General features: G+C 38.1%; 1 protein-coding gene across 3 annotated transcripts in view; it reads left to right on the forward strand.

Annotated features, from left to right (window-relative positions):
• Positions 1 to 27,049, forward strand: part of LGSN (lengsin, lens protein with glutamine synthetase domain) — a 69,478-nt gene extending 42,429 nt beyond the window's left edge. Inside the window, exons 1-4 of one of the 3 annotated variants that reach the window (XM_074820786.1) lie at positions 3,086 to 3,115; positions 10,336 to 11,326; positions 22,306 to 22,484; positions 25,850 to 27,049. In XM_074820786.1, coding sequence (XP_074676887.1) covers positions 3,086 to 3,115; positions 10,336 to 11,326; positions 22,306 to 22,484; positions 25,850 to 27,049 — 2,400 coding nt within the window. Of the gene's footprint in view, positions 1 to 3,085; positions 3,116 to 10,251; positions 11,327 to 22,305; positions 22,485 to 25,849 lie in introns of those variants that run through there. The other 2 variants (XM_074820784.1, XM_074820785.1) reach the window with 2 other exon arrangements.
• Positions 27,050 to 27,552: the final 503 nt, after the last annotated feature.

A 27,552-nucleotide genomic window follows, 5' to 3' on the forward strand; every position in this document is an offset into this window, starting at 1 on the left:
AACAACACTGTTTTTAGGAGGATCTAATTGGCACTTGAGATAAAAATAGCTGATCCTTCCAGTGCTAATGAAAACATTATTCATTACAAATGGTGTTTGCCAGGCTAGTGCCTCAGAAACTACACACAAGTTGTTCTTTCTTGTCTTAATGTTCTGTTCAGCAAAACAAAGTAGAACAGAATACAAAGTATGGTGGAGATGTTTTGTACTTGCAAAAATGTAATGAAGTTAATTAAAAAGATATATAAAGGAGTCAGAATAATTTAGGCTGAATAGCATGTGTGGTAGTCATCAGGTTTGATCTGCCATTTAAATCAGGGCCAACTTTGAAGTTGTATCAGGTTACTCAGGGCCTTGTACAATCAAGTTTTGAATATCTCCAAGGATGGAGATCCCACAGCCTCTCTGGGCAACCTATGCCAGACTTTGACCACCCTTCTTGTGAAGAATGCTTTTCTTGCTCTGAAGAATGAGATTTTTAACCTGAAGTGTATTTTTTTTTTTTTTTTCAAAATATGAGCTGAAGTTGTTCAGTCTTGCATTCAAAATGGAGAGCCAGAAGACCTGTTTCTGTCTGGCCTCTGCTTCTCAGACTATTTGGTCTGAGTAGTTCTGCTCAGAAGTGTTCTCCTCTTGGCACAGCCCATCACAACATAGACTGACAAGCAACTTTGCCATGGCAAGATATAGGTCTTCCGTATGTTGCCTAAAAAGGGGATCTGTGAAATTGTGTTAACTCCTGTGTGATAACAGTCTGAAGGTAACGCTTTTAGAAAAAGTATTCTACAAGCAAAATGCTGACTTCCATCCTATAGGTCTTGCAGGAGCCCAGTCCTATAGAGTGTGCAGGGTATTGATTTTTTTTAATGTCTGCTTGACAAAATGTCAAGTCTTGTAAGTAGGTCTATTTCTTGAATACTAATAAACTACCAGTTGTTACCTGCTCTGCTCTGTGACAAGTGGGGCAGTTCAGAACAGGGACAGTTACAGAAATCAGAGTTGTGGTGAACGGAGTTAAATCCAGTTGGTGGCCGGTCACAAGTGGTGTCCCCTGGGGGGGGGGGGGGCACTCCTGTTTAACATCTTTATTGATGATCTAGACGAGGGGATCGAATGCACCGTCAGTAAGTTTGCAGACGACACCAAGTTGGGTGGGAGTGTTGATCTGCTCGAGGGTAGAGAGGCTCTGCAGAGAGACCTGGACAGGCTGGAGCGATGGGCTAAGGCCAACTGTATGAGCTTCAATAAGGCCAAAGGCCGGGTGCTGCACTTGGGCCACAACAACCCCCAGCAGTGCTACAGGCTTGGGGAGGAGTGGCTGGAGAGCTGCCAGTCAGAGAGGGACCTGGGGGTGTTGATTGACAGCCGGCTGAACATGAGCCAGCAGTGTGCCCAGGTGGCCAAGAAGGCCAATGGCATCCTGGCTTGTATCAGAAATAGCGTGGCCAGCAGGGACAGGGAAGTGATGTTACCCCTGTACTCGGCACTGGTGAGGCCGCACCTCGATTACTGTGTTCAGTTTTGGGCCCCTCACTACAAAAAGGACATTGAATTACTCGAGCGTGTCCAGAGAAGGGCAATGAAGCTGGTGAAGGGTCTGGAGCACATGTCGTACGAGGAGCGGCTGAGGGAACTGGGGTTGTTTAGTTTGGAGAAGAGGAGGCTGAGGGGAGAACTCATTGCCCTCTACAGCTGTCTGAAAGGAGATTGCAGAGAGCTGGGGATGAGTCTCTTTAACCAAGTAATGAGCAATAAGACAAGAGGTAATGGCCTCAAGTTGCACCAGGGAAGGTTTAGACTGGATATTAGGAAGCATTTCTTTACAGAACGGGTTGTTAGGCGTTGGAATGGGCTGCCCAGGGAGGTGGTGGAGTCCCCATCCCTGGAGGTGTTTAAGAGTAGGGTCGACATTAGCGCTCAGGAATATGGTGTAGTTGGGAACTGTCAGTGCTATGTTAATGGTTGGACTAGATGATCTTCAAGATCCTTTCCAACCTAGATGATTCTGTGATTCTGTGATTCTGTGAAATCGAGCAGACGGAGCCACAAAGTTAGGAGCTATTGGCCTTTCAGTGGCTCCAAGATGAGGAAAGAGTTTCAGAATCACAGTTTGGGACTTGGGCACCTGTATTTATGCATTTCACTGAAGATGCCTAAGATTGTTGTGAACTATAGCTCTTAACCCATAGTCATTATTTTGATGAGATAATTTTAACAAAATCAATTTTTTAATTTTTTATTTTTTGAAAGTATATAAAAAAGCCAAACTTACATTTTCACAGGTTTAAATGCCAATCCTAACATCATGCTTTCTTGTGTTTATTGAGTGGTCAGTTGTCAGGAAGGGTTGCTGTAAACACACTCAATATGGTCATCCTGTAACGTTATGTCAGCTAAAGGAACTTACATGAATGAGATGTCAGTTAAACACAGCCCTTCGAATTCATGTTAAACCTGATAAATAAAAAAGCATAAGAAAGACAAGCTTAACTGTATAATCTCTGAAATATTTTTGGAGATCTAATGTAAAATAAGACCCCTCTCCCCAATTCTAATATAACCACATCCACCAATATTAATTAACAACATACAAGCACCTAGAATAACAGACTAGTATTGCCTGTTGTTCTTGCAGTGTGCTGTGCCTTTCAAATCCCTGTCCATGTGCCTCAATAACATACTGTTGTTATAATGCCCAATATAGGCTTTACCTCTAAGGAGCCTAACAATAGCTTCTATTCCAGAACAGAAATAGCTTGTTACAGGACAAAAGCCTTTTGTGAGGAAGTTGAGCAAAACAGTTTTATATTCAGTTGTCTTTGTTTCCAGGCAGGCAGGCAGCTAATAATGTGTATTTGTCAGTTTACTACTTTAACACTGTTCCAGAAAGTGGTGCTCTTGGCCATGACATGTTGGGGTTGCTCTTTATGGTTCATCATCTGCACGGCCTTCTGGGAAAAGAACTTTACAGCAATTCTGTTTTAACTAACCTTTATTGTATCTATGCCTATAAATACGGGATGTCTTTCTACTAGATTTTTACTAGGCCATTTCTAATGGTGACCTGAACTAGAATGAAGTGGACATGAACAAAAAGGAAGATCTTACTCAGCAGGTAAGAGACTGACTGTGAATGATTTTTGAGCAGATACATTGATATAAAATACTTTTCGCATCCACTTCGAGATTTCAAGTAAGTAAATCTTTCATTGCGGATTGTGTGAAAGGCTATTCATGTGCATGTGTTGAGCATGGTCTAATTCTGAAGCAAATGCAGGTCAAAGAAAGGCTTCTTGTTTAACCCCCCCAAAAATGCATTTGCTTTAGGAAGCCAAACTAACACATTTCAACTTCCTATGTCTTTCATTTGTAAGTCTATCAAAAGTAACAGAAATAGAGGTCTAAAATCTGATCCCATTAATATTTGTGGGAAAACAGACTGACTTCATTAATGCAAATGAAAGCACTACAATTTGTGGACCAGAGGCTGACCTGAGTGAGAAAGTGACACTCTTGAGTCAGGCTACCAATCTAAGTGGAGCTGCTCAGTTTCTATATAAGTGCATTTTAAAACAGTTTCTGGTCTTGACGTTGTAACAAATACTTTCAATAAAGTAAAAAAAAAAAAAAAGTAAATAAATGTAGTGTTCAGAAGATGTCATTGTGAAAACATGAAATTAAAATGTTTCATTAAAAATATTGAGGAAGATGTAATGTGGCTTGGAAGTGATGGTTCAGGCAGACTTCCTGAGGTACTAGACATTTTTATCAAGGTGAAAAAATGGATACTTTATATGCCAGAGTTGTACCTACTCTGAGTCGCTGACTGCCTCCTAGGCCATCTTTGTATATGAAATGAGTCATAGAAGTTAGACATAAAAGTCTTGTACATCATTAAGTCCATTCCCTCACAAATGTCTTCCTGAGGATTAGTCAACCGTTAAATGGAGCCTGCTTTTAGATCTCATTTACGCTGCTGCAAATTGAAGATGACACCACCAGTGTACTTTTGTGGTCCCAAATCACTGTGAAAGCAGGATCACTGTCTGAATTTAGAGACTCTGTCTTTAGGGATTCTTTTTACATGGCGCAGGTGTCATAGTCCAAGAGAAAGTATTTGCAAATAACCTTGCCACAAGGACAACTCTGTTGCTTTTAGGCAGCAAGAGAATCAATGACCTTGAGGAGCTCATCTAATAATTGCATATGTAGTATGAAGGCTTTGGATGGGAGTAGCAGCTAAAGACAAATGTCAGATGTGAAAATAAGTGACATGATATTGTGAGCTAAACTCATTCCATTCATTTTCACATGAAGGCATTAATAATCCTGAGTATATTTAAAAGTTTCAAAAAAGGAAGGAGACTTTGTTTCTGCTCCTAACATTGCCACACATCTTCCTGTGACGTATGGCAAGTTTGTGCTTTAGCTTCTCTAACTGCAAAATAATCACATGTACCTAATATTTATGCCACTTGCAGGTCCTTCACTAGGAGGTTTTTGTAGCAGTAAATCACTCTTCAAGAGCCACTTCATCAAACAAGCTCACTGAGGGAGAAATTAGTCACAGCAACATCTTGACAATATGCTGTGATCTTCATGTCTCTAGCTTACAAGTCACCGGTGTCTGTTTATTGTAGCACACATTATTTTAGCACTGCACACAAGAGCCAAAACCCCTCTCTGTGCCTGGAAATGTCTGTGTTGTCCTCCATACAACTCCATGGCCAAATTCCCTGCTGGTACAAATCGGTGTAGCTCCAGTGACTCCAGTGAAGCTGCATTAATTCCCAGCAGTAGATAATTTGTTCCTGCATCCTCTGCTCCTTTGCTGCCTGGTTACTGGTGGAGCAGCTGGGCAATGCTTTCCATCTGTCAGGGGAAGGGTCAGGGAAAGCAGTTGGACATGGGCATACTTGCTTTATGGGTACTGTTTGTGTAAGGTCTTAAGTAGCATCTCCTCTTGACTTGAGTTTTAGCTTTTGAAATTTTTTACTACGCAACAAGATTAATTAAACTTGACTGTACCAACCTGGGGGAGCTGCAAAGGGTAACCTGGTAACAACCAGAGTGGATCAGAAAAAGTTCCTCAGCATTTATGGTTTCATAGCAATTGAAATACTTTGTAAAACTATGTTACTTTGGAAATAAAACTGGAAAAAAGTCAAACAATGTGAATAATGTCACATGTCCGCATCACTTGAACAATATTTTAAATTTTTTTAGATTGAAAACATTTTGTTTCAGTTTTGCAACATTGTTTTATATGATAGGAAAAAAAGTCAAACTTAAGTGAAGCAGTTTAACTTTTCATAAATAAATTCAGCCAAGCAAGCCTTATGTATTTTTGTCTTTTAGTTTCCCGTGTTTTTCTAATTCTTAGTTATATCGGATTTTGACATTTTGATGTTCTTTCCAAAATTAATCTTTTGTTCTTGAAAAATCTTTAGCAACAACTCAGGAGGATCATCACAATTTGACCTCTTAACAATCAGTTAAAATAATGGCTAAAATTGGTTAATGGTCTGGAACAAAAGAGAAAATGAGAATGTGACTGAGACCCCAGTGTATTTTGCTGAGTGTTTGAGTCACTTTTTTGGGTAGCCAGTAGCAGGAACACTGGGTTATCTTGATTAGATATACAAAAGCTCCTGATAGAGTTGCACCTTGCCTCTTTCACCTTTTTCTGTGATAGAAATCCTTCTGCAGCTAGTAATCTAAAGTTATTCAAAGAATCTTTTAAATAACTCCCTTTCTCCCTTGTTTCCCTTTCAAATACTATAGTGTAAGTTTCTTTTTCTCATTTCCCTGTCTGTTTTTGTCAATATGTTTTTGAGAGGTTTAAAAACCCCAACAGTGTTTGCAGCCTTGCCTGAGGTCATGACACAAACAAAAAGTAGGAGAAAAATTAGAAGGTCCCCTCCGCTGCCTCTGAATTTGCCTCACAGGACATTAGAGAAATATTTTTCAGTCACCTATAAAATCCTTTTAAGGCAAAAATTCAAGAATTACCTTGGATTTTCACCTGTGCTTCACACACCAGAAATCTCAGCACTTATTATTCCTCCCAAAGGCAACACTTCACATTTCCAAATACTCTCATCTTGTGGATTGGAGGGTTTACAGATGAATTACCTTTTGGCAGTGCTGTATTTCATGATATACTTAATGTTCCACTTCAGAGCTTGTACAAAGCCTAAAAGTGAACACAAACTGATTGAGAAGAACTGCTTTAGATGTATGTTTTCTGTGTATCTACCAGCTGTAGAAGCCTGATGGCATACCAAAAGTGACATGTAATTGTGTTAAGTAGAGCAAGCAATTTCACCTGCACAGTGCTGAAATGTTTGCTTGGTGATACTGTTCTCTATTCTCTCCTCTTCCTACCTGCATGGTGCCCTAATAACACTGCTGTAGTGCACAAGTGTAGCTCTTATGCTTGTTGATAGTCACAGACTCGTGTGTACTTGAAGTGACACAGTACGTATCTAGTGAAGACGGGCACAGCTGTTATTTGTATGAGCTGAGATTATTCACAATGGGAAATGAAGTCTGATCCACCCCTACTCTTCCTGCCTATTGTAGGACTTGTACTGGTTCACCTCTACCGAAACGCCCAGTGCAAAGGGGATTGGTGTTCTAGCGTGAGTTGAAGCACTGGGGCAAGAAGTCTTGATGAAAATCAGAACTTGGGGAAGTACCAATACATATCAATGACAAGTAACATCAGATACATCTTTAGAAAGAAAAATCTAAATCTCAGATTTGTTGTATAATGTGGCCCGCACTATTTATATTTTGGACCTAATCCTTCTGGCAGGAATATTTGAATCACCACACGAGTGTTTACTTGCTAAGAAAGAGAAGCAAATTTTTAAACTTCAAGACCTCTGACTTAGAGTGACAGTAAATATTTGAAAACAAGCAAACAAAAATTGAATGATGCTGAAACAAATGTTGGCTAAAAGAACTTTCAAGTATCTTTAGTATCTCCTGTTACTGTTGCCACACAACAACAAAAACCTAGGAACATTCAACAATGATATAAAAAAATAATCAGAACTTTTGTCATAATGATGTAAAAAAATAATCAGAACTTTTGCCATATTAATGCCATGACTGTTTTTTTTTTTTTTCCTTTCAGCACAGCAGGACACACAGTTCCATGAAATTAATTCATGATCTGTATCCATCTCACTTGCACTGTAACTCTTTCAAGCTGCTATTTTACTTAATCATCCCTGTCTTCTGTAGGAAATACTTGCTAGAAATAAAAAATTAAACAGATAATTTGTAAGTCCTGTTTCCTGAGTGCCCAGGTACTAGGCCTTTTCTGATGGTAGACACCACATAAACTACAAGACAAGTAGGGCTGGGTCATAACTCATGCATATGACTGTCTTTAATATGAAGAGATGCTGTATTTGTACCTTGCAAAAAAATCTAGCCCTGTTTAATTCACTGCAGAAAATACAGTGAATGATTTGTAAAAGAAAGTCCATAAATGTCTGAGTTTATTCAGAAATGAAGAGTCATTCTCCTGCACAAAGTCACAGTGTGCCTTGTGCTGAGGATCTTTAGTAATGCATAGGTTGTTCTCTCTATGAATGTAAGTTTTGTTTACTTGGAGGTAAAAATGATCACTGTTTTTGTTTAAGAGCAATGGGTGCAGTATCTCTTTCAGGTCTATGACCAAAATGCAGTACCATAATCTCAAATTCTTAATGGAAAATAATCCCTTTGCAGACTACTGCAGATGCATTAGTAGAGTTTTATTGCAAATGAGTATTTTCATTGACAAATTTACAATGATCAGTCCTTATCCTGCTCATCTTTATTCAGAAGGAATTTGTTTTGGTAAGGATTGTAATGTGGAGATGGCATTGTGTTCATGAAACCATTTAGAATGGCTAATTATGTGAACAAGCAGTTTTCTGACTTATTGCTTTTGATACATGAACTAGTCTTTGACATCAAGTATACAGGTGTTCTAAAAAAGGATGTGTTCATCTTTCCTTGTCATTTTACTGAACATTTTTCAGAGATCTACAATAGGGACAACAGGTAAAATCTTAGTTTAACATTAAAATTTTCAATGGCTATCTTTGAGCACAGAGAGGGGGAGTACGTTATAAAGCAGAAATTCAGGTCATGTTATGATTATATAACTGGTTTCAAGATATTAAAAAGAAACAAAAGAATTCTGAAAACTTCATAAAGTGGAGATCAGGATATTTTAATGATGGCAACCTCTTCTTTCTCTCAAAAAATAATTTTATACATCTAGAAATTCAATTTGAATCCTATGTTATTTAAAAATTATTTGGTTTTTCCATTTGGCAGATACTGGTTCCTCCACCATCTTCATTCACTTGCATATTACTAGTGGAGGTGTCAAAATTGTCCATTATAATTCTCCATTATGAGCAGTTTTTGTCTGCTTCATTATTCAGGAAAGTTCCTTCATTATATTTGTATCCATAATGATGCAGAGCTGTAGGAATTAGCGCTATTCTACATGGGTGAATGTGTAGAGGTATCAGCAACACACCCAGATTTATTTTATGGGGTACTATAGGGTGTATTATGGGAATAAATCAATGCCTTCAGATGAAGAAATGGGTTCATTAAAAACTGAGTGCTAAAGCTGGGGTAAGCAAGGATTTCTGTTGTGAATGAGCCAGTAACAGTGTTTGATTGTGAGTGGGCATCACAAGCACATCCCTGTCAAGATATGTGCATGGGAGTTTCAGGCACAGAGTGGCTTATTCTCCCTGTAGAGCTGATGGCCAGCTGCCTTCCACACTCACCGCAATGCCCCAGCAATCTTCCAGAGTAGCTGTAAATACAGCATGTCACAGAAATTTAGAGCAAGGGGGAGAGGGGAAGGGAATATTTCTGTGAGCTCTGTGTTAGGAGAGAAGTCATAAGTCTTTTTTGACTAGATAGTGATGGAAAATAGCGTAATGAGAAAATGGGGAAAATAGGGAGGAATAATATAGAAAAAGGGAGGTGTTAATAACCTCTATGTAGGCCGTGTAACTGTTTCCTTCCACATGCACATCAGACGCTGCTGTCTTTTCTTCTACATGCTTTTATCTGCCAACAGGAATATATTTTGCCTTATCCAGACTGGCATTCACTTTGCTTTTGTGCAGATTCCTACTTCTGGAAATTCAGAAATTGGAGAGAGTGCAGATTATTCCTTTGTGGAAAAGGTAAAGAATGGTTTTGTTCAGAGGATATCTCTTGATTTCCCAGTGTTTTTACAGGTGTTAATTCCAGCCCAACTCAAGCAAACCAAGCACTGTTGGTTAAACTATGAGTCTTAAATACATGCTCATAAGCAACATAACAGTTTGTGATTGGCTATGGAATGATTTATGTTTTGGTGAAACCATATTACGGAACCTTTTTCAAGACATTGTGAGATGGAGAATTCAATCCATACCTTGATAGTTTGTGAAATAATTAATCACCCACAATATTAAAATCTCTGTAATTTTTAAAATTTGAATGTATCTGGTTTTGATTTCCTGTCCTTTTCCCTGTCACCATCAGATTAATCACAATTGTGGTAGGATCAGGATACTTAGGAGGGACAATGATCCAGACACTTCTTGATATTCTTTGGGATAATGCAAACAGATTAATTTTTGTATCTCCTATATGCACCTTCTCCACATGTTTACATCCATTTTAAAATCTGCTCCCAGCACTACAATGTAAACCATATCAATGCCACATACAAAAGTAAACATAATCTTCTGTTTCTTTCCTGTTTACACATTCAAATATGGGTTTGTCCTTTTGACCACTGCCCTGGAAGTTCAGTTATTTGCCAAATTAGATCCTAAAATTCATTTAAAGCTGTTTATTTTCAGGTTTCACTCCCCATACTTATAAGGATTGCCAGTGTTCTGTTTCAGGGTAATACATTTCCTTTATGAATACAAATGCTTTTAATATAAGAAAGAATATACTTAAATATAACTATTATAATACTTTTTTTTCACATTTAAAGGGCGCATGTTTGACAAATGATGTCACACAGTGTACAATGTCTTATATGTTAATCTACTAAATCTCTTAAAAAACTATATTATGAAGGCACTTTCACCAATTTTATTCTAAAACATAAGAAAAATAATTTAGTGAGAATTTTAAAAATCAAAATAGCAGAATTTGAGGGTCAGTAAGTGTCCACAGAGACCTCCATCATCAAGAAGTAATGGAAATGCTACAAGGTAAATGCAGCTGGTGGTAGTACTCCATTGCCATGTTCTGTTTCATTCATGCATGTTATTTGGTTGTATATTTTATTGCTGGTTACAGAACACATCTGAAAGTGACAATGATGAAGTTGATGGCAACAATATATGTGGTTTCAGAAAGAAAAAGGGAGTCAAAGGTCCTACAAAGTACATTCCTCCTTTAGAAAATGAGAAGATGGAGCTGTCCCACACCTCAAAAATCCCAGATCCTTGTCCCCTTCAAGGAACCACTGGTTACTCACAACCACCATCAAACCAATCTCTTCAAAACCTGACTAGCTTTCCTCCAGTACAAAAAGACAGAGGGAGTCGTGACAGTTCCCGTACTGGCAGTGACATGAAAGAAGACATGTCTGGAGAAACACAAGCAATCCAGGAAAATGCTGACACTGGGAAAAGAATTATAGGAAAAATGCAAGAAGAAATAGATACAGCAGCTAAAACAGAGCAGCCCATGGGTGTGCAGCCCACGAGGAGCATCAGGAAAGCTGGGTGCACAGAGGCAGCACGCAGAGGAGAGGGCAGTGAGAAGGAAGAGAGTAAGCCAAAAGAACAGGGTAGGATGGAAGATGTCAAGTTTCATGTGACAAAGACGGGCTCCCTAGGCAGTGCTGTAACCACACAAGGAAGTGATACTGCAGAGTCCTTCACAGGGGCACCTGACATTTCTAAACGAAGTCTGAGAGAGTTGAAAAACCTGCTGAGTGAAGGCCCTCTGCCTGCTCATGGGCCCAGCTACAGTGGCAAGGCAGGTGGCACTTTTTCTCAGAAAAATTCAAAGCCCCGGGAGAAAACAGCTGACAAGCAGGGCCGACCCTTCGAGACTTTTAGTCCCCATTTTGGAGAGGAGAATCGAAAGTACCACAGCTTCCACAAGGAGGGAGTGGGGCAGCAGAGCAAGCCTCTCCTGGTTCTTAGCGCTGCCGGGTCTGATCAGCAGCAACCAGAGGGAAGCGACATGGATCAACTTATCCTGGGACTACCAGCAGCTTCTACACATGCAGAAAGCACACCTCCTGAGATTCAGTTTGACTCCTCTGCAGGCCACGCCGGTAAGGATATTTAAACATCACTCGCTGTCCTGTTAAAGAGAATGCTCCTGTTGTTTTGCGGGCTTTTGTTAAGCTGCAAACTCTAGTCAGAGCTAGTGCATGAGAGAGTTGACACCTGTGGTTTCTGTATGGTCAGGATGGATCAGAAGTTGTGCTCTACATCAATACTGGGGTTTTTTTAAAGGCATTTATGAAGCCCAGCTGCCTGCCAAAAACTGCCACGCACAAGTGGTCATGTCTTTTTCACTAAAACTGAAATATTTCCTCATTTAAACTGAGCTCAGGCATCATTTCCCAAAGGTCTGCTAAACACTGCAAAGCTCTGATGGCATCTGGGCTTCTTAAAATTTCCTTTTTGTTAACATTTCCAGCAGTGGAAATTGCTCCCATGTAGGGAAGATGTTTTCAATTATCTGTCCTGTGAGAGGACTGGAATGCAAAAACATCTCGTATAAACTATAAGGGAAGAAAAGCAAATGAGGCAGAAAACTTCCACTTCATGCTGTTCAATAAGTCTATTTTGAAAGTGTTTATAGAGCCAATTAATTGCTACTAATAGGCTGTGATTTCTTTGAAACTGTAAAACCTATGCTTCTGGGCTAGCTGGATCAGCAAACTGAAAGCTACTATTAGCTATGTAATGTAACAGGCTTGAGCAGTTCATTGTTTTGTGCCTATTCCAGGAAGCACACAAACAACAATTTGACAGCTGAATAGATATCAGATTAATAAATTCCCAGAAGCAACAGATTCAGATCATATTATCAGCTTTTCAGGATAGATATCTTACCCTCTGACTTATCTCACTGATACAAGAAATATGAAGCTCTTCACTGACAAAATACTTTGTCTATCATTAATTATGCAATAAAAACATGATAACAGCAATTACATTTTTACAACAATATTAAGTTATCCTGCTCTTTTTAAAGTGTCCTTTCAGATGGGTAGAAATATTGCTATACATACTCTGAAAACAGACAATTTGAATTTATCAAATGTTGTTAGCTACAGCAGGATTTCTCAATAGACGTATTGTGTTACCCAGTTTGAACAAGTCTAAAAAAGATATCCATGAACATTGCCAGTGATAACTCAGGGCACTGCATGAGAAATATAAAGCTTTGAAAAGATACTTTGTGCTCAAACCACTTTCTATTCATGTCTATTAGAATAAAGAGGTTAGAGGATTATTTCTCAGCCTACACTTGATGCTGTTCATTTTCCAGATTACATTGTTTTTCATATTGCTGAAAGGCTAGCAAAATGCATTGTAAAATTTAGATTACTACTGTTTTCTCACTGTCTGCAAAACCAGCAAATAGATTTTAAAATATAAGAATAATTATTCTTTGTCATAACACCATTTACAAGGTACAGGGAACTGATGAAATTAATTGTACACTCCACAGGGAGATTTCAACCCAATTTTAGCCACTTAAAATGTAGTGGCTAATCCAAGTTTATTACCTAGTCAGTAGAGAATTTTATCATCAAAGAGGTATTAAGGGTTGATGAGAAATTGACCTCTGGAGGTGGGCATCTCTTTCCACTCAATGGGAAGAGGTCCCATGATGGTTAGTTTAGATTATTTGCCTAACTCTGAAATCCCTAAAGCTACCTGGGGTTAATCCTGTCTGTATCACTGGAAATAACAATTATTGTAAGAGAACTATAGATGAGAACTAACTATGAAGGGAGGTGGGGGAAAACTGTTTTGTCTCATCATCCAGAAGTTCTGGAATCTCATGAGCTTTGCACTCCATTTGGCTTTGACCAAATAAATTGTAGGGGTCCATTTGTGTTTCCACTAGTAAATGGAATGCACAGAAATAGTTTCTGCTTAATTAGAAATGTATGTGTTTGTTTGAAATTTAATTTTCATTGAATACATTCAGTAACTTAACTGAAGAGAAGAAAGTTTTGCATAAAATTCTGCACTCTTTAATGAGATTTTGCATAAACAGCATTTGATTGCTGCAGGTGATAATTTCTTAAGATTGATAAGATGAAATCCTAAATATTTTAGTTTTATGACTAAAATATTACCTTAAATATTTTAGTTACCAGAGTGCCTGAAGTCTCGTATCTAAACATATCATGATACTGAGTAGATCTGAAATTCAAGCTCTTGTATTTTTCAAGTTTTCGAATATTTGACCTTGGTCAAATCAGAAATCTTGATCCAAAATATTTGAAAAAATTACAAGAGGTTGTATTTCAGATCTACTCAGTGTCAAGATATGACCAAAGCAGGAATATACCTTATTGTTCTAAAAGTACACAGTTAAGGGACAATCTCTAGAGGTCAGCAGTAGAAAGGCAAAGACATGTAGCTGAGCTTTAGAGATTCAGTGTGATTCAGAGGATTGAAATACAGTCATGCTAGTTATGTCGTTAACATCTCTCTAAAATGATAAATCCATATATTTTTTTCCAAAATTCTGATTGGAAATTGTGGAAATATTACTGCCTGTGCATTTTGTCCACTGCTTGTTAGGTCTTTTGTAAAAGAAATTTTTGGACATGGGAAAAAAAATAATGGAAAAGAGACAGACATGCAAGATATTTGGGTCAGTATGAAAAATATTACTTGGACAGTGTCAGTGAAACTGGAGCTAAAGTTAAAGCTAAAGATATTTTAATCTAATTCATCACCATGGAAAGATAGAAACTAAAACATGCAACTAATTAGTCAAATGTACTGACTGCAATAACATGAATTTAGTAATTTTATTTGCATAAGTATCTATATATTATAATGATGTGCACTTCTGAATATTGGTATGTAGTCATTGATAATCAGGTCCTTCTTAAGCTGTTCAGAGTCTGCATTCTTGGGAGGGAGTCTTCCAAACAGTACAAATTCAGATGAAATTTCATGTATGTAACATATAACACTTCATAGTATGTACATGCATACATACGAATGCATGCATGTACTATATGTATAGTTTATATAGCATATAACGTAAGTGTATATTGACCTCTCTGTACTCAGATCTTATCACATGCTGTTCTGCACACTACTAAATTGGAGTATTTATACAATGATAGCCAGAGAAGAGGCCAAAGGAAAGAACTTTATTCGAGCAATGTGAAGTTCCCAAGGATCATGATACACCACGCTGTCGGGTTTCTCTTTGTCACAGAGAGATATGAGCTGTCAAAGCCAGGGACTGCAGCTGGTTTCAGCAGCCACCTGCACTGCATATGGTCAGAGGGACCTGCAGAGCCTGGTGCCACCACACAGGTTTAGGAGCAATCCCTCTTCTGAACCTTGTGAGACAAGAGCACTTCCAAGCAGCTGTAGGTGGGCAGCACACTGGAATCAAGCTGTGACCTGAGGCTTCAAATTCCCTTTGTATGTCTTGGCCTGTAGCTGGGATAAAAAAGTTTGTTAAAAGCTATTTGAGTGCAGACTGCAGAGCTGGGCCTCCAGAAAGCTGAGCAGCTCCAGGAGCAGGTCATCTCAACAGAGCTCATCTTCTTGAGTATACATCAAGTGAGGCCATGTAAACATGACCAGCACAGGATCAGGAACTGTTGGAGGGAGAGGGAAATTTCTGAAGAAAGAAAATATGTCTTATCTATAGCTGGAATCAGTAGCTACCTAGTGACTGTTGAAATTTCGAATGCACAGAAAAAGAAGGTTGGAACGCTCCAAGAATCACATGAAATGTTATGCAGGTGCTGACCCCAAAGACTAAGTTCTTTTGCTAAGTTACTGTTTTAAAGAAAAACATATCAAGTAGCTACTAACAGGCTATATTTCATGTTTAAGAGTTCAACATATTTCATTAGTCCTACAAGCAATTCTCTTTTCTATTATGATGAATAACCTCATGTTGTCACTCTTAACTTGTTTAAAACTCTTATTTTTAGTAATAAGGCAGTCACAAATTATGATACCTACTATTTAGGGGCAGAATTATGAAAAGAAGTCTTCAACAAAACAAACAAACAAACAAACAAAAATGTAGTCTAGGCTTTTTGCTCCATTGAAATTAAAAAGTTTGTCCACACACTTTTAACAAAATTTGAACTCTCCCTGTGGTTTCACTGTGCTCTGTGCTCACATGGAAGCGGCACATTTGTCCTCACTAATTCTGATCAGGAAGTCAAGTCAGTGGTGAGGAAATAAAAATGGATACTCTTCTGGAGCTGTGAGTGGACAATCAGGAGATATAAGTGGACATAGGAGAGGTACGTAAATTGCTGCTCCAGGTACTTCATATTCACTGCCTTCACAGAATAACCACGTCTGACTGTGAGGATTATTTAAGACTGTGTTTTTCACTTGCTACTCTTCTCTGCTTTGTGTTTTACATAATCTGTGCTGTTCTTGCATCTCTCCTAAAGTGAAAAAACAAAGCCATACTGTTTCTTCATGGTCCTTCCTCATGCCCTACCTGCAGTTCAATAAATTTTTTCTGTTTCTTTTTCTACATTTTGAACTCAAGTTGAACATAGCAGGGCTGAAGCTCAGCTCCTTTCTAAACCTTCTTGATTGCCCTTATTTTCTCTTGAACAAACCATCATATTTTCTGACTATTTGTTTCCTTTTCCCTCTGAACTGAGCTATATACAACTTGCTATTTTTTTTTGTTACCTCAGAAGCTCTGAGTAGCTATTTTTCTTTAAAGCAAACCAAAACTCTTAAATCCTTTATCTTCCATACCAATAGCTGAAATCTTCCTGCTCTGTGACTGTACAGTTTTCCATTTTTCCCGTCAATCTATACAAAACAAAAATGTTCAGACAGCACTTCCAGCCTATCTTTCTAATCTATTTTGACTCCTTTCGGGTGAGATCCAACTCATCTGTCTCTGGTGCCTGTAGTAAGCTAGTTGTCCTGTGACTTTGTGAAAGAAACACGTGTATTCAAACAGCAATTCTTCCCACCCATTGGAGATGCTTATTTTCCTTCTAGTAATAGTGAAAGGTTGACAAAATATTTAGTTTAGAACTAATCTAAGTGAAATGCATTCTCTGGTTAATTTCTCTGCCAGCCTCTTCTCCTCTACAACATATTCAAGAAGAGTTTAGTCTTTACCTTCAATACTGTGCAAAATCTTCTCTTCCCTAAATAACCTTGCTTCCCATTTAATGTGGCATTCTTACTCATTCTCACTTTGTTGGTTTTTTTTTGGTTTTTTTTTTTTTTTTTTTAATTAGGTCAAACATTTTCAGACCAGAACGGGTTACCTGGTTTACAATAGTGTATACCTCAGTTCATGCAACTTTGTTCAGTGATTTCTTCCTTAAATCCAAACTTTCTGTTTGAGTTTGAAGAAAGACATGTTACTGTTGATCCATCATATTTAGAATTATTAGTTAGGTAGTTCCAGTGGGTGTTATTCACCTTAATTTTTTTTCAGACTCCTGAATACTTTGTTTTCAAATCCTCTTACCTAGGTGGAATATTTTCTAACCTTTCTATAAAACTGTGATATTTTTCTTATTAAATACAAAAGAACTATTTTTATAAAACACCCTGGAAGATAGAAAAATATGGGTGATTTATCTTTCATCTATTGAGAAATAAAATCTTATTTTGTATTCAATTCTTGATGATGTATCTCCTCTGAGAAGCTGTGTCATGTTGTTGTCATACAGTTTGGAAGGAATAATTCATGGATGATTGAAGCTGTTCATTAGTCTCTAAATTAGCTATAAATCTCACAAAAAAGAGCTGAGCTTCTCCATGGCCATATCCATAAAAAAACCTACTTCACACTTAAGATTAAAAAAGAAAGCAGACTATCAAGAGACAAAGAAATGGATGGAAAAAACATTGAAAATATCAATATCAAACAGATCAGGGAAATATTTTTACTGTCTCTCATGCTTTGATAATTTTCTGGTATGCTTACATATTTATTCCCCTGTTAGGGGTTTTGTGGGGGAGCAACTTTTTATGTACTTTACTGCAGAAATCAAATACTTTACTGATCTATCAGTAAACATTTTTAGCAAAACATTTTTTGGGTGAAAAAGAAATGTAAATTACATAATGTCTTCAACTTAAAATGCTTATGAGCACTATTCACATCAATAGTACTATTGAAATGTAACCCAGTACTCATGTCTATTTACCATGTTAAAAACGAAATGGGAATAGAAAAGAGAGGCTTTAAATACTAGCAATAAGCATGGTGTCTAGCATAGGAAAAGCTGTCATCTGAAGCTTGAGAAACAGAGGCTGTTAATGTTTCAAGACAAGCATGAGAACAGTAAGTAACGTGCTGTACAAACCAAGTAGAGAAATACACAAATGCACAAACCAGGGTCCTGTAAAGAACAGATGTATTTAAATTAGTACTGACAGGAGTTTCCATAGGATTTACAAGAGTGTAGATGTGTGATTGCCCTGTGGGACTCATTGCTAGTGGATATCATCAGCACAAGGTAACTGTTTTTATAAAGGGGATCAATATTCACATAGATTTTCAGACCACCCAGTGTTAGATTTCTAAGAATAAAGAAGAAATTAAGACAAATTTGGATATTAACCCTCCTGCTCCTAACCACAAGACCACCTTTTTAGTGAGGAACTGCAAAACCCATTCTCTTTAGATGAATTATTTTGCAAAAAACACCTTGCCTTTCCTGTTAATAGCTGTTGCCAAAGACAGCTCAGAGTGATGAAACGCTGCCTTGACTGGCATAGCAATTCTTATGCTTGCCAGGGTTTTTATTTCCCTACCTCTCTGAGACAGTAACAGGTGTCACAATGTGCCACAGAGCACAGGGACATGTGCGTGTGACTCAGGCATGCCCAGACCCCATCTGATGGTCAGGAGGAGGGTGCACGCCAGCTGCGTGGCTACAGCAGGCTGTATCAGGAGGGAGCACATCTGACACAGTTGGTGCTGCTGGAGAGGCAGTGGGAGGAAGACACTGGGAGAGGACTGATGGAAACGTTTCCTTCTCTGGTGCATGATTTGTATCTGGAGACTACCTGCTGGTGTCTGCTCTTATTGCCTTACGTTACATTGGTGGTTGTGTTTCTCAATGAAGAGTTTCCAATATTACTACATTTGTTATGTCAGCCTGTTCCTGTCATTTTCAAGTCCTCTAGAAACATGTAGCATGTTCTTTTTGTTTCATCAGGTTGACAGTCACCTCTTATAGAGCTGAGAAATTGCTTGCTTTAGATGCAGTGTGATTTAATAAGGGACCACGGGAAAGGATTTCTTTGAACAAGCAGATAATGACAGATTGATCTGGGACATGTGCACTTTCTTCTGTTATGGCACTTTTCTGTTGCTGAGAAGATAAAGCTGATATTAGCTATTTGCCCTAGCCTGATGTCAGCTGCTCTCAGCAATATGAATGATTTCAATATTAATAATCTAAGAATGGCATCATTCTTATGCTAGAAATAATAATATAATTTGTATAATTTGTAGATTTTTTGAGTAATATTTCCATTTTTTTTAATTAATATTTTTAAATATGTGAAGATAATTTGTTTATATTTGTAGATATTTTGGACTAATTACAAAAGAAACATGAGTAATACTAATTGTTTCTCAGTGGTAATTTAAATGGGAAATGCAGATAAAACCATAGAAAACCAAACATTAAGTGCTTTTCTGTGTACTACTGATTTGATATAGATATCTAAGGATTCGCGTGTACTTTATTTGTATGCTTTAAGAAAGACATACGGTCTTTGATTTTTAAAATGAAAATCTGAATCAAAATCTGAGTATCTTGTGAAATTTACATATGTGTTTCCATAAGCAGATTTTCTGAAATGAAAATAGAGATGCCATTATTACTAGAGGCCCAGAGAGCTAGGGAAGTAGTTATACTCAGAAACAAAATCCTCCCTCATAAGAATGGAAAACTTGTATCTAAACATGTATCTAAATTTGCTAGACCTGTCTAATACTTATTTATTAGCTACCTTATCTCCAGTAACTAATGTTCTGGATAATGACTACAAACTGGGAAAAGACAGAGTACTCAGTTCTCTACTATACTTTTCCAAACTTTAGTCATCGTTGGCTTCAGGGACTTAGTTTGCTAGTGATTTATTCAGCGGCTTCCAAGAAAATATATTTTGGGAGCTGTGCTGGAGAAAAGTAAGTAGTCTCAGTAGTTATTCACTAAATATTATTTAAAAAACAAATCCCCTTTCATATTTCCAAAATCAGTCAGAGATATTAAGTCATGATGGTATTTTTTAATCTATTATATAATTTACAGAAACTTATTATTTTAATAGGAAAGATAATCTGCAAATGCTATAAAAGATGAACTGCCTCTAAAAAGTACGTGAAAGCTGTGAGAGTGTTTCTATTGATTCTAACAGATTTTGGATAAAGGCTATTGTAAATTAATAAGTATCTGTGTTTTGACTAGTGGACTGTCTAGAGTGGTATATAGCCTAATTTTAGACTAATACTAGACCAATAAATACTAGACTAATATACAAATTTTAGGCTCATAATTTAAAAAGATCTATCATTAATCATAAGTCCAACTGGAGAAGACAAATTCTTGTTTCTTTAGTTAATAATTTTTACTTGCTTAATGTTCTTTAAAACATAATTTTATAGGAATTTTCTGTTAATTTTTATTATTTTGTATAATTTAATTATGTAATTATACATTTATTCAAATAACTTTAGCCTGAAGACAACAGATATATAAAATTTGGAAAATTACCTACCATTGGTAGATGTTTAAATTAAGCATATTTGTAGCTTTACTTTATCATTATATAAATGCATATATTAATATAAATGCATATCACATTTGTGTTTTTCTTAGATAATGATTTTATATCATTTATGTCTCTTATGAATAATGACTTAAAGAATTACTTGGGTCAGAGTTAAAGTTGTTTTTCATGAATTATGTTTTTATCTGAAAAATGTTTGTTCAGTAGATGTAAATTTACCAGGCAACATTTCAGGACATTATAAGAAATACTTGCAAAATTTACATCAAAAGTTGACAATATTCTGATGTCAATGGTTGCCAGTCAAACTTTACTCTGAATAATATGAAGACATAAAAATTTCCGTGTGACATTCCTTGTCTACCACCTTTGCACAGGAAATTAAACACGTGTAGAATAAGGGTTTGAGCACTTCTTTTACAAAACCAGGTCCCTGGAGTTGAAGAAAACGCTACTCGCTTTAATCTGTAGGAAGATTTTCAGAATCTTTTAAAATTCTGTTAATCTAATAAATAACTACAGTTTATTAGCTGTTAATAAACTTCTAATTGATGATCAGGTTCATAAAGAGGTCAAATCTGTTAAATGTCAGTAAACATGAATGTTGTAAAACAACGTTACAGGATGACTGAAGTGGTATTCAAATAACTATTACTTGGATGACATACACAAGACAAGACCAGTTTACATATCCTCCCTGCTCTCTGTTTTGGCAGCATCTGTAACAGTGTGAGTGTTACACAAAATATTTAAACAGGACTTCCTTTTTAAATGTACATCTTTTAAAGGACATAGTGCCCTAGTGTTTATAGAAGACAGTGGAAAAAAGCTAATTCCATCAGCAGCTTACAGCTGAAGCAGACCAAAGGGAAAGATGTCATAAGAAGTGCATGTGACAAAATTCTTTTTTTCTTGCTTCTACCTTTTTGATTTTTACTGTTTTCCTACAGACCTGTATTTACTTAAAATTTTGTCCCGTGCTTTCACCTGTCATTCCTCAGGGAGCACTGTTACTACTTAACCTCTTCTTACTTTATGACCTAAAGTATCCTTGTCACCCCCTTGCCATCTGAAGCTGGAGGATACTCCAGTAATATTCAGAGGCTCCAAGAAGTTTATGACTGTGGATGAGTCTTCTGCCTTCTCAAGGAGTAATCAGACGGCCTTGTGCTGGGCTATCTGGAGAGCCTCCTTACAGTCTCACAGCTGGCAGTCTTACTTGCCCCAAAGGAGAGGTCAAGAAGATGTGTTTTTGCCTGCTGGCTACTGCTAAAGAATATCTACTCTAGTCTGGGTAGTTTGGTACCGGAGAGATTGGGAGGGCTCCCACCAGCCTTCGTAGTGCCTCAGCATGAAGCTTTTAATTTTCACTTGAAGGGTGGTGGTGAATGGTTGCTCTTGGTGATCTTCTACTGTGGATCTGAAAGATCTGCAAAAATTCATCTGATCATATCCTTAGGAAGAATGGAGGACTTTCCTCTCAGAAATGTAGAAACACATTTTTTTACACATTTTTTTCATATCTTAATATCAAATTTTACCCTTGTTGTAGTTAGTTTATTAAATGTAAATTAATACCTCATAAAGTTTAACTTGAATAATAACAATACATAGATACTCAAAACAAAAGCAGGTTGAGAGATGAGAGGTTTGTGAAAGGAAGTTACTGTGCCCAGCTCTCTGCTCCATTACAGAAGTTATACTCAGATGTTACTGCTTTCATGTCAAGAAGCTTATACATCTGCTGTAAGACAGTTAAGAAGACAACTCCATAACAGCAAATGCATAAATGAATAAACTTCTCTTAACAGTCTACTGCCTGTGCTGGAGAAGACTGCAGTCCTTCTTAGTAGGTCTTGAAACAGGTTGAGAAGACAAGTTCCCTTTTTATCATGTTTCTGTATCCATGCACTTTTCAAAGACATTGAGGAAATACAGCATTTGAATTCTATCAGCTTTTAGTGGGAAATAGGTAACCAGCTGCTATTTGTGCACCCAACAAACCAGCTGAGGTATCCCTCAGAAATTCCTGACTGTACTGCATGATTCCCCTGTGTTCTCTTATCAACTTGAAAAAAAAATTTAAGTTATAGACCATTCAGAAAAAGACAGGATTTTATACAGGTCCTCAGAGAAAAAAAAAAGGTTTTGTCATCCATATCTTCTTATTTTTGTTTTTACACTCAATGTCACAGTTTTCCACTATTGCACTTTTAGGAGAACAGCCTGTAATCCAGCATTCATAATTTTGTTTGACATGAACATTCCTCTTCACTTATAGCATCCAGCAGAGAGCCTGATGTAAACGGCCTCGGAGGTCCAACTCTCCTTCACCTGTTCTCTCATATTGAATTTATTAAGCAGCAGATGGCCAGGGACAACGTACAGTTTGTCAGATTTGAATCAATAGACCTCCATGGTGTGTCAAGATCAAAGAATGTTCCTTCTCGCTTTTTTCACGTAAGTTCTTTGGTTTCTAGCTGTATTTTTATGTGTTTTCATGGCCCTGTTCTTAATTTTTTTTTTCATAGTGCAGACAGAAACTCAAACTTAGAACAAATTTTCTGTTCCCTCTACTTGTTGATGTTCCCAAAGGATCTGAACATTTTTCATCACTGCAATCATCTATTCCTCTGTTCTTTCAAACAGTAATCTAATTTAAAAAGGCCAGTAATTTCAGTTCTTTGAGCTTCTAATAATCTCTTCCCACAGAATTATCTTTTCAGGTTCAATGCATTATAAAGATTTTGTTTTACTGAACATCAGCAAATGGCAAAAAGAAAGGAGTAAACACTGAAGGAAAGAAAATGACTGAATGAAAATCACTTCAGCTATGAGAAATTTTATAGTGATCAATCATATAAGAATATACCATTGGGTTGTATGATTACTTAATAGCAATATTTGCCATATTAACAATTCAGGAAATAAGAACCAAATTAGGAAGCAATCCTTATTGTGTGTATCCTTAACGGATCAGCCTTTCCAGTATATTGCTTCTGTGATACTTAATGTGCATAACTACATTATACTTTCATTCACATATCACTATGAATATTTTAAGCTTTACTGATGATCACAAAAAAAATATATGAACATAAAAAGATGTAGAGCACTTTTGTTTCAAGTTCCTTCTGAAGCCTAAGCATGTTTTTGCTATTTCCCTTTTAGATATTGCTAAACTGAAACTGTATCATCTAGATACAATTTGCTTTCTCTGATGTCATTTGGATTTTATAAAAAATAAACTCTCAGTCAGTTTAATTCTTGTGAGGGGCGGTAGGTTAATTGCAACTTCTCTTTCAGTTGCTGTGTCAAATTGCAGATGTCTAGATCAGCTTGTTCAAAGACAGCTTTTGCATTTACCTTACCATCTGAACAAATTGGAGCTTTGCATGACAGTCCAAATTTCTAGACACTAAAAAAATGTGTATGTGCACGCACACACATACATATGTATACACTGAGAGCAATTTCCTTTTTATTTTTTATTTTTTTGGGTAGTGGGGTTGGAGGAGGGAGAGGTAGTACTATAGAGTAATCACCTTCAACACCTCTCCAGTGTCAAATGGCCAGCTTAGACATCTTGGAGCAGTATTCACCATACTGTGCAGCTGTGGTGGGTTGACCCTGGCTGGACACCATATGCCCACCAAAGCCACTCTATCACTCCCCTCCTCAGCTGGACAGGGGAGAGAAAATATACAAAAGGCTCATGAGATAATGACAGGGAGATATCACTCACCAATTACCATCATGGGCAAAACAGACTCAACTTGAGAAAAGTAACTTAATTTATTGCCAATAAAATCAGAGTAGGATAATGAGAAATAAAACAAATCTTGAAGTACCTTCCCCCACCCATCCATTCTTCCTGGGCTTATCTTCACTCCTGAATTCTCTACTTCCTCCCCGCCAGTGGTGCAGGGGGACAGGGGATGGGGGTTGTGGTCAGTTCATCACATGTTGTCTCTGCCGCTCCTTCTTCCTCAGGGGGAGGACTCCTCACACTCTTCCTCTGCTCCAGCATAGGGTCCCTCCCATGGGACACAGTCCTTCATGAACTTCTCTAATGTGGGTCCCTTCCACAGGCTGCAGCTCTTCATTAACTGCTCCAGCGTGGGTCCCTCCCACAGGGTGCAGTCCTTCAGGAACAGACTGCTCCAGCGTGGGTCCCCCACAGGGTCACAAGTCCTGCCAGAAAACCTGCTCCATCATGGGCTCCTCTCTCCACGGGGCCACAGGTCCTGCCAGGAGCCTGCTCCAGCGTGGGCTTCCCACGGGGTCACAGACTGCTTTGGGCATCCACCTGCTCCAGCATGGGATCCTCCCCGGGCTGCAGGTGGAGATCTGCCCCTCTATTAACCTCCATGGGTGCAAGGGTACAGCCTGCCTCACCATGGTCTGCACCACGGGCTGCAGGGGAATCTCTGCTCCAGTGCCTGGAGCGCCTCCTCCCCCTCCTTCTTCACTGACCTTGGTGTCTGCAGGGCTGTTTCTCTCAGATACTCTCACTCTTCTCTCTGACTGCAATTGCTCTCCCACATTTATTTTCCCCTTCTTACATGCATTATCACAGTGGCGCTACCACTGTTGCTGATGGGCTCAGCCTTGGTCAGTGGTGGGTCCATCTTGGAGCCGGCTGGCATTGGCTCTGTCGGACATGGGGGAAGCTTCTAGCAGCTTCTCACAGAAGCCACCCCTGTAGTCCCCCTGCTACCAAAACTTTGCCATGCAAACCCAATACAGCAGTCTTGGTTATGGGTGTCACACAGGGAGGATTGTTACCACTGGACTGCCACCTACTTAAGAAAAGGCAGACCTTATATATTTATTTATTTTAAGAGAAGCCACCATAGGCAGTTTGAAGTATTTCAACAATTTTCCAACTGGATAGGCAAAATTTTGTTTTTTCAGCTCTGAGTTTGCCCCTTTATAGGTTTGTTCTGTCTCCTCTGCTCACTCAGATGGTAATACATTCCCTTCAAAGAATAAAGGTAAGATGTAAACATGAGCCAGATATCACTTGATAGAACTTGGCATATTTGCAGTTTTCATCAGCTAAAGGTTTGAACGTAAGGTAAGTTGTAAAGGTGGTTGTTTGAAGGTAGATGGTCCTTTCTTGGGGTCCTAGCAACATTTCATTTGTGTAAGCTGAAGCTCTCTGTTCAAATGGACAAGAAAGGGTAATAATGTGTTTATCCTGTTGGCTACCTGAAGGGTAATACTGAAACACTAGAATAATTTCTCACTTGGAAGTGCTTCCCTGCATTTTACCCCTAAACTTATTAAGTCCAGAAAGTGAGAATCCTGAGTTAAAATTTGCATCTGAAAAACAGTGAGGTATGTGTTATGGCATTTAAAGTGAAGTCACAGCCTGAATTCGTGTTGTCATGAGTCTTGTGTGGTCACTTGGATCTATGTAAAGGAAATGCTGAGAGGATATGGTAGCCTAACAGAGTAACTATAGATAGAAGTTTTGACTTACAAAGTTTGCACCTAATTGGTGATGCCCATAGTTGTATAAAGACCATGCAAGATAAGTGTTCGACATTTTTTTATTTCTTTATGGAAACTTAAAAAATGGTCATTGGGATACTTGATGCCAGGGTTTTCATACCAATCTTGTAGAAAGTTGTTCTTCTTCACAATGACACAGTAACTGGCTTTTGCCCTCCACTTTAGCAATCACTGCATTTTAGTGTTCTTTTAGGAAAAATACTATTGTTCTTGCTGAGAATCTGAGTTTCATATATTTTACATACATAAAAATACTGTTGAGTTCTTTTCTCCTTTGGTAATCTGTCATTCTGCTCTGTGTTTAGGAGAAAGCAATTAATGGTGTTGCCATGCCCAGAAGTTACCTTGAGCTGACACTGAATCCTAAAGATAATGAATTAGATTACATAAATGCAACCAATTTTAATTGTGACATAATCCTGAACCCTGATTTATCAACATTTCGAATACTACCCTGGACTGAGCAGACTGCAAGAGTGATATGTGATTCCTTCACCGTGCTGGGCAACCCGCTAATGACCTCACCGAGGCACATTGCCAAGAAACAGCTGAGCCAGCTTCAGGACAATGGCTTTTCTCTGCACTCTGCCTTCACTTATGAATTTTGTATTTATGGCATTACTGAAGTTGTAAATTCGAAGACAATATCCTTTCCTGCAGCCACGATACTAAATAACCATGACCAGACTTTCATTCAGGAGCTCATTGAAGGAATGTATTATGCGGGTGCCAACATTGAAAGCTTTTCTTCTTCCAGTGGGCCTGGGCAAATGGAGATCACTTTTCATCCAGCGTTTGGCATAGATGCTGCTGACAGTGCCTTCACATTTAGAACAGGCATTAAAGAGGTGGCTAAGAAGTATAACTATGTGGCTAGCTTTTTCTCAGAATCAGGATTCTACAATTCAGGGCCTCTGTCACACAGCCTGTGGGATTTGAATGGCCAGAAGAATTTGTTTTCTGTTGGTTATGGAGTTGAGGAGCTCTCAGATATTGGGAAAAATTGGTTATCAGGTCTCTTGGCGCACACAGCAGCTATCAGCTGCTTGATGGCTCCTACCACCAGCTGCCGTAAGCCTTATTCTAAATACAGTAAAGAATCAAAAGAGACTGTAAATGCAAAATGGGCATATAATGATAACAGCTGTGCCTTTAATGTCAAATGTCATGGTGGGAAAGGCACTCACATAGAGAATAAATTAAGTTCTGCTACAGCAAACCCCTACCTGGTGCTTGCTGCTACTATTGCTGCAGGTCTAGATGGAGTAAAGAGAGGACTTAGGTATGATGATATGCTCCAAGAAGAAAATCACATTGCTGATCTGAAACATTCGACAGTGCCTCTGAAACTAGAAGATGCTCTTGTAGCACTTGAGAAAGATTCATGTATTAAGGAAGCATTAGGTGAAACTTTTATCCGATACTTTGTTGCCATGAAACATTACGAGTTAGAAACTGAAGAAATGGATAGTGAAAGGAATAAATGCCTGGGGTATTTTATTTAGAAGGAACACTCTTCTGTAGTGATGCTGTGTAAATGCATACAGTGAATGGCTAAGAATCTTGAAATTAGTAAATATATTTTAAGATGTTTTTAATGCTTTGGGATTTTTTTTTCCTCCTTTGTATAGTACATGGTGATTACATTTTATTGTCAGTGTGCATTCAGGATGGTGCAAAGCTGATATTAATGAAATAATGTTAACAAGCTTTAAAAAACAGTAGTTTTTTCAATTTAAGTGAACAGACCTGTTGGTGAAAAGAAGAAAAGAGAAGACAAAATGGAGAAGAGCAACTTGTGCAACTGTAATAGGACTGTATAATGTGCAGAAAAGTAGGAATGGGGGAGGAGCAGGAGAACTGAGGAAGAAGAAAAAGTTTTTGTTCAGCCTGGCTATGGGATTTCTCCCAGCCTATTCAGTAGCTGAAGGGTTGCTAAACCAGAAGAATCTTGAGCCTGATTTAAAACTTAGGATAGAGTGATGAACACTGTATGGCAAAGGACTGA

Source organism: Strix aluco, chromosome 3 (genome assembly GCF_031877795.1).
Source record: "Strix aluco isolate bStrAlu1 chromosome 3, bStrAlu1.hap1, whole genome shotgun sequence".
Taxonomy (NCBI): Eukaryota; Metazoa; Chordata; class Aves; order Strigiformes; family Strigidae; genus Strix; species Strix aluco.